Source organism: Triturus cristatus, chromosome 6, assembly GCF_964204655.1.
Source record: "Triturus cristatus chromosome 6, aTriCri1.1, whole genome shotgun sequence".
Taxonomy (NCBI): Eukaryota; Metazoa; Chordata; class Amphibia; order Caudata; family Salamandridae; genus Triturus; species Triturus cristatus.
The window spans coordinates 1,379,464,569-1,379,482,604 of NC_140589.1; the positions used below are offsets into that span (position 1 = coordinate 1,379,464,569).

The 18,036-nt window shown below is 42.9% G+C and overlaps 1 protein-coding gene across 1 annotated transcript in view; it reads left to right on the top strand.

Annotated features, from left to right (window-relative positions):
- EFEMP1 (EGF-like fibulin extracellular matrix protein 1) overlaps positions 1–18,036 on the top strand; it is a 472,560-nt gene that overhangs the window by 250,010 nt on the left and 204,514 nt on the right. The window contains exon 5 of the mRNA XM_085612379.1: positions 2,766–2,888. Coding sequence (XP_085468505.1) covers positions 2,766–2,888 — 123 coding nt within the window. The remainder of the gene's footprint in view (positions 1–2,765; positions 2,889–18,036) is intronic.

The window sequence follows — 18,036 nt, forward strand, 5'->3', positions numbered from 1 at the left end:
GCAGAATCATCCAACCAAACTCAGAGGTGCAAAATAAATGTCTGCCTCCGTACGCGTTACCAATCAATAACGCGTACGGAGGCAGACTACCCCGTGTTGGAACCCCACTGGAGGATTTGATATACTGGCCGGACATATATGCCTGTATTTGAAGGAAGTGAGTGGAGTGAGAATAAGCATTGCCTCCTGCTGATAAAAACCCAAATAGGGTTACCAGCCTGAAACTTTCTATAAAATTGGGATGTTCACTTTTTTTGGTATATCTTGGGTCGATATTAGAGTGACCTACCAAGAAGTGACCTGCTGACTTGAAATCAAAAGGGCTACGGTTTCCTGTCCGGACCAAGTTGTGTCCGTAGGGGAACGCGACAAAAATTGTTGGGAACTCTTTCTGATCAGGGCAGTGTCCACATCTGGAGATTTAGAAACAATTTTAATACGAGTGTGGAAGATATTTTTTCTTTCCTGAAGAAGGTGGGGGTCATAAAAATCCTCGGACCCACCGAAACGCGTCGATGCTTTGATTGTTTGATCTCATCACGGATTAGCGACAAGTGCAACACTGTATGGCTATCATGTTTTAAAACATGTTCTGATCCGATAGTGTGCATCTTTATTTACTGATTTATCTTGTGTCTGATTACTGTGATGTTTTCTCGATTGGAAATTATTTTTTCCTGCTGTTTTTCTCACTTGCTGCTGTGTGTTTTTTAGCTGTTTTTTATCCATTTTTTATTCATGATTGTTGTTTGGAATATAATGAAATATTGATGCATGTAATTTTGCTATAAAATACTGGATTTCATGTTATCATGACCAATTGCTTGTGCATATATACCATTTAAATACATTTTATATTGAAATACATTTTTTGACTTGATTATTAAGCTCATTTATTTTGCACCTCTGAGTTTGGTTGGATGATTCTGCTATTGTTTAAGAGTGTATGTGAATATTTGTGGGTTTATTTGATCAGTTCTCCAAGGGGTTTGTTTTTTTGACTTTGGTCTTGTGGTACCCTACCCCTTTGGTGATATAGGGTCCCTCTCTCTTTCTTTACAAAACATGATCACTAAATCTGCCAAAATCGGTGGTTAGCAAGCCACAGGAGGTAAGGCTGGCACTAGATGCCATCATGTGATCAATACACAATGGGTTTCCGCTGCAATAGAAGGTGGGGCAAATAATGGCTCCATCTTCTCCCCTTGGGGCCAATATTTCCAGACTATACTTGCAGAGGATTTCATTTAGTGCTTCCCCATAATAATCATGGGGGAAATGTTGTAAATTATTCCCTGTAATGTCTGAAAAACCACATGCATTTGTTCCAGAGAGACAGCATTTACTAATATTAAACTCCCCCAGCCAAATACATATGTATGCAGGGTCTACCCCCTTTGTGAAAACTGCCAATACTTTTTCTAGTTCATTTACAACTTTATAGCGGGTGGCGTTAAAATTTTTTGATTTAGTCTACATTGATTTAGTCTACATTTATTGTTAAGTTGAATGCATGGTTACGCCTTTCATATGCTGACTTTTTGGAAGTGTTAATTGTAATTACTTTTAAAATTATCCTCTTGTAAATCGAATCTCGCAGGGAGAACATTCTCTAACTGAGGAGGGCCTTGTTGGCCTGGCCACTAGCAGGACATTAAATGATGGCTCCAATTTTTTCTATTACTTGTGCCAGTTTCATCCATGACACTCTTTGAACATGCACCATGTGCTTATTCTGCCAAACTACAAATGGTCCAATGGGAGGGATGAAGCTCTTAGGGGAGGTATGTGGAAGGAGGGCATACTGTGCCCTTGCAGCATCAAAGACATGATATTTAATGTGGTCCACACAGTCATATTTTTTTTTTATTTTTTTTTTTTTTTGTCCTCATCTCACCTATAAACTATTTGCAGGGCATAACTGGTCAGTTTAATGATGGGGCGCCCTCCGACCGCCTGCACTTGTTTAGGTTATCCAACCAATCCCCTTATATCGTCCGGGATTTAGGTGTTAATCATAGGACAATGATATTTATTGACCCTTAACATCAGCAGAATGGAATCAACGGAGTCTCAATTCCCGACCCAAACGTATAAAGGGTGCCCAGAATGTGGAGAAGCTAGGGCTGCACACAGTCATCTTAGGCAGTATAGCATAGTGGTATTGTGTAGAGGTTTATGGACTATGACTACACAAAATAAGAACATGAATATTGTTTCAAATCCCAGATCTCCTTTTCAAACTGAGTTTGTGGGTTGGGGCCTCTCACATTAAGGGTTCACAAAATACAAACCAGAAATTATTAGAAACTACAATCCGAAATCTCCAGAGCCTCTACTCCTGATCATAGCAGCTAGCCGGTGAGTACTCATAGTGGGTAATAATTTAGATCGGAAAGATGCAGCAATCTGAGCAAAAGGTATATGTATGTGAGAAGTGCCTTGCAGACGGCACAGCACATCTAGGCCAACTGCAGCTATGAAATAAAACTGCTATGTTCATAAAATAACTACATATTGAATTTCTAAAGCTTAGTGTACATAATGGAACTGCAACACCTTCAAACATGGACAACAATTAAGTGCAAGATCCTCACCTCCAGGTCCAGCTGGTTATCAGCTGAGGCCTATCATTATACAATGAAGCTGGAAGCCTGACCATAAATTAAATTATGCTCATAAATGTTTGTTTACTAGATGGTTACTCATATTTTAATATCAAAATGGCGATCTCAAAACTGATTTCTCTTCCTTTTCATTTAAAGATATAGATGAGTGCGCAACAGGAAGCCATAATTGTAGACCTGAGCAGGTATGCTTCAATGTCAGAGGGTCCTTCAGCTGCCAGTGCCCCCAAGGGTATCAGAAGCGAGGTGAACAGTGTATCGGTAAGTACTGCACACCTATACAGTGCTGATAAACCCCCCTTTCCTCTTATGATGTAGGTCCTTCATCTTGGATATAGTACTGTAATATAAGTGGGGAATGAATGTTAAAACAGCACCATAACAAATGGAATCTACAGAAACCTCTATGATCATATTGTGGCAAGTTGTCCTTTTGTTAAAGTGCCTTGGTGTACCATGAAAGTTGTGAAAGCATTAGAAAAGCCTATTGGTCGTGTTTTGTCAATGCTCTCAGCTCGCCTTTATTGGCATTACAAATGTGTGCAATGCTTTCAAATAAAGAATGCAGTGACTCATTGACTTATGGTGAGAAAGTTTCTTCTTTAGTTTCATTAGTCGATTTTAAGGTGAGCTTATGTATATGGATGTTCCCTGGTCTTCTTAGGTCTCGCCTGAGCCAGCGCCTGCGTTGCTCTGGCGAGACTTTTAGTTACTGGGCTTCAAAAATCCGACCACAGCTTTTTGAGAGGCATAGAGGGTGCGGTTACGCGCACAAGCGCATGCGCCTCACGCCACCTCTCCGTCTTGCTCGCGCTTCAACGCTCCTCCCCCGCCCCCACCACAGAGCGCGTCTCGCAGCCACGCGTCTTTTTGTTGCTTGTTACTCCGTTCTAGACTCGCTGTTCATGTTTTTTGGGGGGCGGGATGTATTATGCGCTTCTTTTTGATGTTTTTGTGACTTTATGCTCGAGTGTGTAAATCTTTTGCTTTGAGGATATAAAATGGGGATTATACTTCAACCGTACTAAAATATCAGTTGACAGAGAAAATACAATCGTTCACAAGCCTTGTAATTCGGTTTCATATCACGGTACTACGTGATTGGGTGTTTAATGAACAGGGTACTTACAACCCTCCAAATGACAATGTCATACCCCTTCAGCGTGATGTTTGTTACCCTTAACTATCGAACAACAGAAAGGTTGTGTTTCCTTCCGTGTCAGCACCTTTGTATAATTGGTATCGGTTATTAACATCAGCTCTGTGTGTTAAGGGACAGTACTTTAATTTAGAGTTAATATATCACTTCAAGTGGAAAAACAACGGTCATTTCTGGCTTAATTTCAACAGTGTGTCACATGCAAAACTTACAAATGACAATAAGCAAAACTTGAAGTCGCAGGTAGCGGTTTGCTGAGGGCTAAACCCTGCACTCTGGTCTCACAGGACAAAGGGAACTTGGCATCTCTGTAGACAAATGTCAAGGTCACCGAATATACTGTGTTGTAATGGCATGCGTTGTATGCATGCGTTGTAAACAATGTTGACCCCTGTGAAAGGTGACTGGGCTCGGCGCGAAGTCTATCCGCAGGAGCTCAAATGTAAAATGTGAGCTCGGCAGAAAAACGTGTCCCCTGGAAGAGGTGATAGTGAGGGGTTTATTTCATGAAAGCGCCTGGTGTACCAGCTGCTCTGGTGTAACTGTCTTTATAGCTCAAAGATGTCACTGGCCAGGCTCAGATGTTAACGGAATAAAGGGGTGGTAAGTGCTAGTCACATGACAGATTACCTCATTAAAGCCTGGTTGGACTGGTCGATAATATACAACCATGTCTCAGTGAAACTTTATTAAAGCTGCGCACAGACCTTACATCTCAAAATCAACTCTGAAAGTCGTCTGGGCTGGGGAGGAATCAGTCATAAATCCACCTTCCATCAGAAAAGGTGATAAGGAGGGATGGGGTGTGGCTTACTGACCCTTAACATTAATGGTCACACACAAATCAAGCAAGCATAAAAACACGTAACAGGTGTATTTTATTGTCAGTGGCATACAAATACATATGACGTAATCACAACGTAACCACTTCTGGAAAACATAATATCACCCCTATATGTACATTTTCTGCTCGAAAATGTGGAATAACTCAACTTCTCAAACTTTCCTACAACTGACTAGGACAGCAGGGTCTCACTACTGCTGAGTCAGGCACACGGTTCCACTGCCTCCTGGGACTCGAGGCTCGGTTTCTTTTCTTTCTGTTTGGCATGTTAAGGCATTATGGTGCTAATAAGCCACCAGTGGCTTTTGGTTTTGCACTTGACATGGATCTGCTAAGTAGATAAAGGACTGACTTCTTTCCAGTCCCATCCACCTTTGGGGGGCAGTGCAGGGAGAGGCAGTCATGCATATGATAACGTACAATTATATTATGAGCAATTCAGGTTTAAAAATGACTGGATAATAAACACATTGGGTTAAGAGCTGCGTGATCCATTGTTGCTCTGTCACAGCAGTGTGTTATGAGATACGATAGAGGCTCTCTTCCCGAGAAATACTCAACAGTTTAGTAACCTCGCATTATGACATTAACGGCCATGAAGGGATATAATTCCAGCTAAACACGTACAGCAAATTCAGACTGAACAAGCATTGACATAGCCAATAGGTCTCGTCTTTGGGACCTTATAAGTGTTTAGCCATGCAACAGTTGATGTTGTTGCACTAAGGATATTGTGCTGCATAACTAAATACTTATAAGATCCCAAAGGTGAGACCTATTGGCTATGCCAATGCTTGTTTATTTATTTATCTAGAGAGTTTTATAAAGCTTAAACAATACTCAGGGTATTAGAGTACTGTACATAGAAAAAAAAAGCAAAAGGCAAACATTAAGGTAAGTCGCCCATGGTCGACCTACCATCTTCTCAGCGAGCGTGTGCCCCAGGTGTCAGATAGTTTAGGATTCGGCCGAGAATACTTATGATAGGAATCTGTACAGCAAGATTCGGTTAACTACTTTCTTGAAAGGGGTGGTTGATGGATTCGCTTGAATCGCTGGCGACGGAGAGTCCCAAATTGTCGGGGCAGATTTGGAGAACGTGCTGTCATAGGTCTTCTTTTTTCTGAATCTAGGACGTTCTAGCATAAGGGAGCTAGCAGTCCAAAGGGAGCGGCCACCACCAGAGATCGTGAGCTTTCGTGAAAGGTACATGGGTGTATTGTAGTGAAAGGCTTTGTGCATCAGGCAGGCTATCTTCGGCTGAAAACTGGCTTTGAATGGGAGCTAGTAGTGAGACTTGAGAGAGGGTGTGATATGGTTGAATCGTCCTATTCCTGTATTCTGCCTCTCTGCTGCATTAAGGGTTTGTTTTGAGTGGTGCTGCTCTTGCTTTTGGCAAACCCATTAAAGTAGCACTATCGTAGTCAAGTCTGGATATGACTAAGCCTGGGCGGAATTATGATTCAGCTTGTTGAATTGGCAGAATTTTGGTAACGCAGTGTTACTCTTGTAACGCAGAGTTCTTGCCAAATTGCGCCAATCGGTGTGTGGCAGAATTATTCTGCCCTTCACGCTTCACAGGAACAATGCGAGGCTCCATAATGCGTGCTTCCGAGCATGATTTACTCGCCCCTGGTGTGATCTCCAGTTGCCACGGAAACTTCTGCGCCATTCTATAACGCCGGCAAACATGGGCGGTCGCGGTCAGAGAGAGCTGCCGTTTGAGTAGATTTGCTGCTGCTTGAGTAGATTTCCTAATCGAGTAGCAGCAAAATTAATGCATGGTGCCGTTCGCGCTGATTTTCATATCTGCTCACACTACCGGCACTAAATTGCAGTGAGAAAATCACATTTTTCGCCCATTGGTGAAATTCTGTGGAATCTTGCGGAGCTTTCCTGTAACTCCACGAGTTCCACCTGCCCTTAGATACGACTTGGTACTACACTGTGATCTTGAAATCTAGCAGGCGATGACTGTTTTTACCTTCTTGAGGAGGTTTAGTTAAATAGATGCACTGCTTGTGGCTGCACTGATGTGTGCTTGTATGTTAAAGTTTTTATCCAGGGTTATCCCAAGGGTTTTCGTTGATTCAATGAAGATGGATTTGCAATTGAGAGCATCTTAGTGGACAATCCATTGAAGGTCCTCAAGTCTGACTGAGTACTTGACAGATAGTACACCACCCATTTTGATTCATTATGATCAATTATGTAGAAATTAGGTGAACCATTTTAGTATATTTCCTGACATCCCCATTTTGTGTTCTAGGAACTGTAAAAGCCTGTTGTGATTGACTGTATTAAATGTTAAAGAAAGATCAAGAAAGATGAGCAGGCAGGAGTAGTTCTAATCCAGGATTTTGAGTGCGTCGTCCATAATATGCAGGATGGTTGTTTAAGTGCTGTGACGTGGTCTGAAATGCGACTGGAACCTATTGAGCAAGCTGGACTGTTCTATGCTCTGCCAGAGTTGGTTGTGAACACATTTTTCCAGACATTTCATAAGGAAACAGGTTTGACACCAGGCAGAAATTATTTAGGGCTGTATGGACTGCAGAATATTTACTTGCCCAGTTTCCAAGCAGTCTGAGATTGTGCATTGGGTTAGTGATGAGGTTACAATCTTTGCCCAGAGGGGTAGAAGAGATGACTGAGATATTTTAAGATTGCTGAGGGGAAAGGGTTGTTGAAATGCAAGGTTGATTTAATTGACATCATGATCCTATGGATTTTATCTTCGCAGGGTTTAGAATTATCTCATGTATCCTCCTTTTTGGTCTTAGTGGGATGGTTGCATATTTGGGAATTTACAATGATTGTAATCCTCTTCCTTAATTTCCCCTGGAAGAAGGTTGGAAAAGTATCACAGTTCCCCGATGAGGCATTACTGATTGAGGTAGAATTGTTGATAGCAGTTTGTTGTTTGGCAATTTCACAAATATTGCCTGGGCAGTTTCCGGCGTTATTTAGAATGGACCTGATGAATGCTGCTTTGGCATTTTGTTTGAAATTTGTAGGTGTTTCTTAGTACCTGAAGCTGTTGTAGATGCAATGAGGAGGCTTTGCGCCTCCACTCTACAGGTCTGAGTATCCTCCTTTCTTTATTTAGGTTAGGTTGTACCACAACTGTATTAGTTTGTTTTGGTGCCTTTTGAGGAACAAAAAAACTGTTCAGTTTATCCTCCATTATGTCAGTCATTGTTTGGTTCAAGTGCTCAGTTAGTTCTTGTTGGCAACATAATTACCCAGGGGTTACGAGGGTTCTCTAACAAAGAGAAGAAAGATCATTCCTGCTCATGATTCTGGTATCTCTGATCCAGTGTTTGGGTTTGAATCTCTTGCTTCTTGTTTTCTGTGCATGAGCTGTGATGTGGGATATGATGAAATGATGGTCTGTCGAGTCAGGTGGGTTTATAGAGTCGATACTCAGAGCTTCTCCCTTGGATATGATTAGAGCAAGAATCGCTCCTTTGGTGTGTGTCAGGTCTGTGCAGGCTTGCCGAGGTTTTGACCTGTGAGAATCAATGAAATCTTGTATATCATTCTCATTATTCTAGTTGATGTTGAAGTCCCTCTGAAAGATTGTGGTCAGTGCAGCAGAGAGTGCACTGTGCTTGTTATTTGTTTGATGAACAGCTGGTTGTCTCCATAAGAAGTGCAGTTTAGCTAGAGATCTGCAGCTGTGACGATTTTGACAACCACTAATTTGCAGAAGGACAGATTCTCCCAGAGGAAGGGCTTTATCTGCAAGGAAATTGGAGGATGAGTGCAATCCCACCACCCTGCCTTTGTGTACGATCCAGCATTATGATGGTGATCTTAAGGAGTACTAGAACATACTACAAGAGGACAGGAGTGATTTAGCCAAGTCTTAGTCAAAAGTATTATGTCTACTGCATGATATAGGTTAGCTTCAGAAATGTCTGTGACATGTTTGGCTGCTGATCTGCATTGTGTATCATGCATTTCAGACCCATCACTGACTTTTTAGGCATGGTCGTTTAGTCTAGTATGAGCGGGATTGAATTTATGTTCTGGTAGTTTATAGTCAGCGCTTTGAAGTATGCTATAAGTCTGTAATGTGAGGGTCTGTGAGACTTCGTAATAGGAATAAAGCAGGACTTCAGTGTCAGACGCGGACAGCTATTTTTCTAATCTCTTAGGTCATTGGGTACTGATTGATACTGGTATGACTACCCATGGTTGAATGGGAGATCTTGGTTGTGTGGGGGTGTGTCTTTTGAGGGAGAGGGAAGACACATGATCTAAGCGCATAATCATATCATGAATAGTTTGGGCTACCACAATGAGGTTTGTCAAGTTGAGTCCTAGCTCCAGACTGAACGTGTCAATTTTGTGCTCAAGTCTATTAAAACAGGGGTGTCAGTGTGAAATCGAATTGTGTTTGAAGTTATTGCCCTTCCCATCGGTTGCCTCCTCAGGTTGTCCCAACTGATGTTCCATTGGGTGTACTACTCTGGGTGTTTGGACATTTGACCTTCATGTGCTTGATATAGGTGTTCTCTGAGGTGGGGATGTGGCTGCCTTCAATCAGGAAGGGTCTTGAATGGGTTCCTACCCCTCTGATGTTGTTAGGTGTGCAGATGAGTCTATGACATATGGCTTCTGTGTAGAGCGGAGCCTGGTGGAATGCCACCCTGCACTCACTAGGTGAAGGGCCATGTGGGATTGTGTGGCAGACCCATTCTGATAGGCCTGAGGTACTTCCTGGTGTTCCAGAACGCAAGATCTCATTGTGATGTGTGGGCCAGTACTGAGGTTAGTCAGTAAACCAACTTTGTGCAATGATGGTTCAGTGCAGATGGGTGCCTGGTTTTTTTTGGTTGACTTAGGGGGAGCAGAGCCTGTCTCATTCTTGTCATGGGTGTAGGGGGGCTGGTAAGGGATGGAGTGGAATGGTTTGGTCGGGTGAAAGTGATGTGTGGCAATGGAGAGGAGTGTCAAGGCTCCAGGGGAGTTGGGTAGGATAATGGGTCTTGTGGTAAGTGATTGCACATTCTTCAGATGTTGTGTGGGCTTTTTGAGTTTGAAAGAGCCTATCAAAGATTTCTAAATTTTGGTCTGATGCGTGCATGAGTTTATTGCCTGGGAAATGTTTTGGGAGATCTAGGTGTGCATTCAGCAACTCTCTCCTGCGGGCTGTGTAGTGCATGAAAAAAATAAAGTCAGATTTCAGGAATCATTCCTTATGTGGACATTTGTGTTGGAGATGAGTGTTTCAAGCAAGTTCTTTTAGCAGCCTGTGCTTGAAGATCTTTGCTGCATTTTTGAGGGGTTTGGTTGGTAAGTTATTTTGAAGGAGTTCGGGCCACAAACTTGATAGCCTTTTGTCACAGGTAAAGTGGTTTTGCCCACTCATGGTTATGGCAACACCAGTTCAGTCTTACCCAGTTAAACTTTGAAGGTCTGAGCTAGGCTGGCAGAAGCTTCCCACAAGAAAGTCCCACGAGTTTGTTGTGTCCTAGTCACAAACTTGTGAGGCCTCAAACTAGGTTGGAGGAGGCTTCCCATATCCCCGGTCATTCTCTCCTGCTCATTGCAGTAATGGGTGTTATGGTTTACTCCTCTGAGCACAATCATCTGGTGAGCACATCTAATCATAGCATGTAAATTCAGACTCAAAGCTGGAATAATTGCTCTCACACCCTGTGGAAGGGAGCCCCATCTCAATGGCAAATTTAAGGCTCATAATCACCCGCACAATGACCACTATGAAATGAACACTGAATTTACATGCTGTGACTAGATGTGCTCACCAGATGATTGCGTTCAGAGGAGTAAACCATAACACCCATTACTGCAATGAGCAGGAGAGAATGACCGAGGACATGGGAAGCCTTCGCAAACAGAGGGAAAGAGACCCAGGTTGAGATATATTAATTTGACCTTTCCGCCCAGGGATGGCTTCTAAAAAGGGCTCTATTTATGCCGGTAATATATTTTTAGAAACCAACCCTGGGCTTGAAGGTAAAATTTATATATCTTAACCTGGGTCTCTTTCCCTCTGTTTGGGAAGATCTCTTTTCATATCTCATCCCCTGAGAGGACTACTTCCCATCGTTATGGGAAAGTCCTCTTTCTGTTCCTGTACTCCACATGTGCAGATGGGAAGGAAGTCTTCTCTATTATTTATTGAAGACACTCTCCTTCTCATTGTAAGTACAAAATGGCTGACTCCCGGTCCTAGGGTAAGTCTTCTTCCTATACCAACATTCTCATCAGAAGTACCTGGTGAAGTCCTTTTATTGTTTCCTCTACTCAGTTGTCTGTATTTTAAATCTCATAAACTGGCCCAAAATGGCCACCTCTCACCCCTGTCCAGAGGGAAAGATAATATGACAAGATGAGGAGAAAGAGAAACTGTCAGTGGGGAGGCCTTGGGGCAACATGTCTGGAGCACTAGGTCTCCCATTGGGCCAGAGATCCTGCTCCCAATTGCCTGAGCATGACCTGGAGTGCCACTAAGCTGCCTTGGCTTGAGTGACACCAGTGGGTGTACAACTCCCTGTCGGGCGAACCCACTGCCAGAGCGGTGACTCCCAAGGAGAGAGAGATCCACTGAACTCAGGCAGGTGGACTCTGCAATGAGAGCTCCCCCCCCACCTGGCCGCTATCCTCTGGGGGGATGCTGCCCACGGCAGAGTCCAGCTCCCCAGTTTGTGATGCTCACCCGTCCCTCAGCCGTGATCAGCCTCCAAACCTTCAGTGAAATAAAACCAGCTCAGGAAAGAAGCTACAATGTGTTTGTGTCGTAGACAGGCTGGAGATGTCACAGAAGCTCCTCACCCCGCATCTCCGCTCAGCCGCTTTGCTTCTCTGGTTAAAAAGGCTTATAATGCAGTGTTTTTCAGTTTGTTATGTTTCATTTAGGTAACCTAATTTAGCCCCAGGTAACATCATACCCTTTCACCTACATCACCTCCCCTACATTAAAAACAGTAACAAGCCTTTTAAGGATTGAACGCCTTGTATGGACTGAACCTTTTACCTAGTTCCAGGCCTGGGTGCAGAAGGAGGGTTTCACTGAATAATAGTGTTCTATGACTTCATCTTTAGATAACACAGTATGAATGAATATTCATAAGGCTACTTGGAAACCCTACAGGGGCTATACACCACCTTCCTAATATCTACGCACAAGGTTCATCAAAATACGTCATCTTCATACCCAACAATGTCTAACACAAGAACAAGGGACAAAGGGACTCTATATACTTTTCTGTATAAATACAGCACCTCTTGCTAACAGTAGTTAGAGGGAACTGAGACTTCCAGGCCGACACACTGACCAGAGACGCTGAGGCTCCTGCTTGCAAACGCTCCAGCTGACAGTGGTCTGAACATCCCTTGCGGGGTATCCAACTCGAGACCAAGAAGGGTTCCGACATTTCTCACACTTCAGGTAATGGGGTCCGACTAAATCCTAGAGGGTTTCTTGGCTTTCACACCTACTCGCATGCTAGGTACACTTAGGTACATCTAGATAGGCATCATAGGAGTATGCAGACTTTTATCATGCATTTTATATTCATGTATTTATTCATTTTTATTGCAAGATGGTAGAACTGTACTATCCTTTTATATTCATGGTACTGCTAATCATATATCTCTGCTACTGTCTTATGGTTGTTACAGCTCATATATTTTACACGAGAATAACAACTGTTCAATAAACCTTTATTGAAACACCCAGCACGGGTGACTGAGCGAAAAGTAGTACATTGTTTCCACGATCTTGAGGGATCAGGGTTGTCATGTTCTGAGGTTGCCAGAAACTAATCTCTCCCCGATAAAAGGAGACACTAGTGGCACTCTGAGCTAGCTAAACGCAAACAGGCTAACATTTCTCGGTGGGATTGCCACCAATCCCACAGTTTATGTTATCCAAACTCGCAGGTCCTGCATAGGTATTATAGGAACTGCACAACAACTTATCTATGGTGTCCTGGGTTTGACTCCTTTTTTCACACTTTTCCAAAGGTCATCTTGTAGAATTGTTTTGGGGTTTTAATAGTTCTGGTTGGCTAAGGCCATGCTCCTGTGGTGCTGAACTTACTCCAGATCTAAGCTGGAGTAAATTATTATTTTGGTTCTTTTTTTGGCTGTAGCAACTTTAGAAGTAAAGTTCGTGATTAGGAATGGGCTTACTCTTTTGTGTGTGGGTGCACATTCCTCCTTAAACCCCCTCCCATTTTTTTGGGATCTTTTCCCTATTTTCCAACCGCTCCTCTCTGTCCTGCCCGCAATTCCTACTAAAATATATACTTATGTGTGCAAAGACTCTGCATCAGAGTGGAAATATCCTCACAGAAAAAGATAGAAGAGGAGTCTCATGCATATTTTTGTGAATAGCATTTGTAGTATGTTTTTAATGCTATTGTAGTATCACTAAATATTCTACTTAATGCAGTTTGAGACTAGCCCCATATACCTAGGTTCCCTAAATGAAAAAGAGGGTTGCGCCTTATGTTTATTTACTTGAATATGAAAGATTACAGCAGATGAATTTTACTGTGGTGCAGCATGCTTTGAGGAAATATATTTTTGCTATACAATGATGTTCTGAACGAAATATTTACTACCCCATCAGATATATTTCATGTCCCTTCTATATACTCCATGCATTTTGTAAAAAACTTCAATGGTTTTAAAAGAATTCCATCTATCCTGCCAGGTGTATACTAGATGTACCTTATTTGACTAATTGATCCGAAATGTCAATTGTCAGCAATCAAGTAATACATCAGGACAAATCCTTATCTGTTCTTAAAGCAATCATGGTGTAAGTGATTGTAAATTGTGTTAATTATGTTGCTGCCACTCCTACTGCCATGTGGGTTGACTGTCTCTATTTGACTTAAACTACTTTTAAACACACATGAAGAGAAATTCAATTTCTCCCTTTTATGTTTGTGAGCTGCTTTGATCTCCCTGGTCGGCATTAAGTAACACAGAGTTGCCAACAGGTGCGGAATCACTAAACCTGTGTATTATTAAATATAGTTTTAATTTTAAAATCTCCCTAGTAGGAGCTTTGATTACTAGAAACATTTAAAGGCATGCCAAAGTTTCCAATAAAATTTGAAAATCTGTAATTATGTTGGTAAAACCGTTCTGCTGATCATAATTTTTAAAACGAAGCTTTAATACATAACTACATGTCTTGGTTTGATCTGAAGCGACATACTAACATGTGGATTGATGTCTTTGGAAAGGGCAGTTTAATTTCTCAACTCAGCACTGTCAAGAATGAGCCCTTATCTTAAATATTCAAGGAATGCCTACTTGCCTAATGTTTTAAATATACAAGGAGTCACTGCTCGCTTCATGCCTTAAATATCTAGGGATTCCCTGCTTGCTTCACGCCCAGAGTGGAGGCAGAGACCTCAGGTATCACTCACCACGTGGTACCCTTATAAAGTAGAGGTACTGGTAATGTTGGCAGGTGTCCTTTAAAAGTTGTGGGGTGTAATTTGTGGCTCGAATTCCAGTGAGTGGGCCTGACTTCTCAGTGGGTTTGAGGGGGGGCTCATTTAGTCCCTCTCTGGCTCACTCTCACTCGATCTCACTTTGACTCACTCACTCAGTCTAACTCCTCAATTAGTCAAACTCATTCTCACTCAACCTCATTCATTTTCACTCAGCCTCACTCACTCTCACTCATTCAATCTCACTCTGATTCACCTATCACTGAATCTCACTCTGACTTCCCTAGTTTCAGTCTCACTGGTTTCCACTTAGTTCCCCTCATTCCGACTCACTTGTCTCACTCATTCTCTGACTCACTCTGTCTCAAACATTCTGACTCACTCAGGCTCAATAATTCTCAGGCAGTTTCACTTAGTTCCACTCATTTTCACTCATTCTCTGTCAATTAATCTTACACTGACTCATTCAATCTCACTGACTCGCCTAGTCTCAATCATTTTCACTAGTTCCCACTCAGTCCCACTTAGTCAGACTCCCTCTGACAAAATCAGTCTCACTAATTCTCACTCTGTCTCACTCATTCTGACTCACTCAGACTGTGACTCACTAAGTCTTACACACAATAGCACTCACTGTCATTCTCCCTCACAGTTACACTCACTGTCATTTTCCATCACAGTAACACTCACTGTTATTCTTCCTCACAGTTCCACTCACTGTCATTTTTCCTCACACTTACAGTCATTCTCCCTCACAGTTACGCCCACAGTCATTGTCTCTCACAGGTACACTCAGTAGCACTCACTGTCATTCTTCCTCACAGTTACACTCACTGTCATTCTCCTTCACCATAACACTGACTGTCATTCTTTCTTACAGTAACGCTCACTGTCACTCTCCCTCTCAGTTACACTCAGTGGCATTCTTCTTCACAGTTATACTCACTGTCATTCTTTCTCACAGTTACAGTCACAGTCATTCTCCCTCACAGTTACACTCACAGTCATTGTCCTTCACAGTTACACTCAGACATCCTCCCTCTCAGTAACACTCACTGTCAGTCTCCCTCAGAGCTACAATCTGCGTCATTCTCCCTCACAGCTACACTCACTGTCATTCTCTCTCACAGTAATATTCACTGTAATTCTCCCTCCCAGGAACAATCACTATTAATCTCCATCACAGTTACACTCAGTAATTCTCCCTCACAGTTACACTCACAGTCATTGTCCCTCACAGCTACACTCACTGTCATTCTCCCTCATGGTAACACTCACTGTCATTCTCCCTCACAGTAACACTCGCTGTCTTTCACCCTTACAGTAGCACTCATTGCCATTTTACCTCACAGTAACATCACAGACATTCTCCCTCACATTTACACTCAGTTATTCTCTGTCACAGTAACACTCAGTCACTCACCTTCACAGTGACACTCAATGTCATTCTCCCTCACAGTTACACTGAGTGCCATTCTCCCTCAAAGTTACACTTTCTATTATTCTCCCTCACTAACTGTTATTCATTTACACTCATACACACTCTTCTTATCACTCATTGACTCCCACCACTGATTCTCTCACTTTCACTTACACACACACACACACCAACCACAAGCACATACTGTCTTTCACAGACAAACTCTTACCCACAAACACACACACTTAACAGCTCACAACATTTAAAAGCTTTAAAGCTTTTTACTTGCTGCAGGTCCCGCTTGGAAGATTGTGTTTTTCAGCTTCCTGCACTAGGCATAAAACTAAAACCTTGAACCAGCGCAGCCGCAGATTTGAGGTTTTAATCTCTGTCCTTTCACCACACCCTTTCCCAACTCTATTGAGTTTGGAAAGGGTGTGGTGACAGGTTGTTTGGTGTGTAGCCATGTGTTCTGCAGTGCTTACGCTTTCAGTGCCCACGTCTACCCTTAGCTGTGATGTCTAGGGCGGTGCGATCTGTGTCACCGTACCGGACACTGATTTCTGGTGGGGGGTGGGTCATGGTTGCATGTAGATTATGGCTTTAAAAGCACCTGCTGCTGTGTTCCTTGCCTCTAGCAAATTTCAGGCAACAATAAAAATGTCAAGATGACTCCTGTGATTAATGTTCTTCCTGGAGAGAGATCAGAGTTGTGTCTAGTAGAAGTTATAACTCATCGTAATGTAGTGCAGAGGGTTAATATGCCTGCTGCAAAGAATGTGTACCATGCAGATCACAAAGTGCATATAAGGTAAATAGGTCAGTGGGCTACTGCTTGTGTCAGAGAGATCCTTTTCTTACTTGCAGTTTATAAATTAAAATCCTAATGTAGAACAGTGAGCTAATAACAGTTATCAAAGAGCCGCATAAAAACTACAAGAAATAGATTAGAGCGGTATGATTTTTTCCTGTCTTTCATTATCCTAATGTTGCAAATAGGCTTCATTTAAGTAGAAATCAATTCTTATTATTAAAGATAACCCTCAACCATGGTGGTACGTTTTAAATTCTGAGTTGGTGCTTCTCCAGACCAAGCACTCTCAAACTATACTGCCTACCAGTATGGATAAGATGCGACTCCTACACCTTGTAGTCCTTTGTCTTATGTAGGTCTTATGATGTAAAGTGCTCAGACACCCTACACTGGTATGAATGGTGCTATAAAACGAATGAAATGCATCTGAGAGAGAGTTGTAATGGAGACTTGAGAGGCACTATTAAAGGGTGGTAGTGTGGGAATTTGTTGCGGAGGTGGTCATTGGGAGGTGCAAATAAACAGTGGGCACCACCAGCGCTAAAGCCGGCCTGGGCTCAAAGATGTGCCAGGAGCCAAGGCCAGGGATGGAATTTCTCCAGCCCTGGGGATCTCTCTCTGAAGGTTGGGGCCTGTGCCAGGCATCAGACAGAGACTTGTTGCTGGACTGAAGGAAGTCGACATTTTCATCCTACCAAGAGTGAATAAAAACAAACAGGCAGAAAACAAAGGTGGCATAACCCCTCAGCTCATTAAGAGAAGAAGCCACTGGGAATTGCAAGCACAAAGGTCAGTCCATCCTGCTGGGTGAAGTGAATAAAGAGAAGACTTGTTCTGCCTCATTTCAATGTACCTGTTAGACCGAACTTGACTACCACGGTTAGTGATTCTATATTCACAGCATATTCGACTTGTTGATATTTGCCCACCACCCCCCACTGTCAGCACCTCCTTAAAGAGTAGAAGTAGAGTGCAACCCACACTACTAAAAGGGAAGACTCGGTTAGTGATTCTATATCCACAGTATATTCGACTTGTTGATATTTGCCCACCACCCCCCACTGTCAGCACCTCCTTAAAGAGTAGAAGTAGAGTGCAACCCACACTACTAAAAGGGAAGACTCGAATACCTTTAAGGAGTATTGGCTTTCCCTCTAGTGTGTCATTCTGTCAATATTGGTGGGAGAGTTTAACAAATATGAATGTCTTTTCACACACACCCTCAGAAAGCATAGCAGCTCCGGTACTCACTGCTTATTCTAGCCGTTACCGGTTCAGAGGGCGTTGGTGCGTTGGAGCGGCCGAGCAACATTGAGCTGAGCGCTGAGAATTGAAACGGAGCAAGCCGGCATCGGAGCAAGCCGTCCGTACCCTGAAGCAGCATCCGAGCAAGCCGGCATCGGAGCAAGCGGTCCGTACCTTGTCCGTGCCCTGTGCGTTGTGCCTGAGTGCTCTGTGTCCGCGGCTACCAGATCATTAGAACGACCCCATGACCCAACGGCGGCAGCGGACCGCGGTCAGTGGCGGCAGCGAGCTGCATAACAATATGCTCATGAGTCTTAAGGCAGGCAGGCACTGAAACACTGGCACAGGCGCTGAACAGGCACTGAACATTGAACATTGAATATTTAACACTGAACACTGATGTGACTTGGTGTGATTGAGGTAACTTGAGCAGCCTTGAGAGTTGAGTGACGAAACAAAGCGAAGCACAAGACCTATC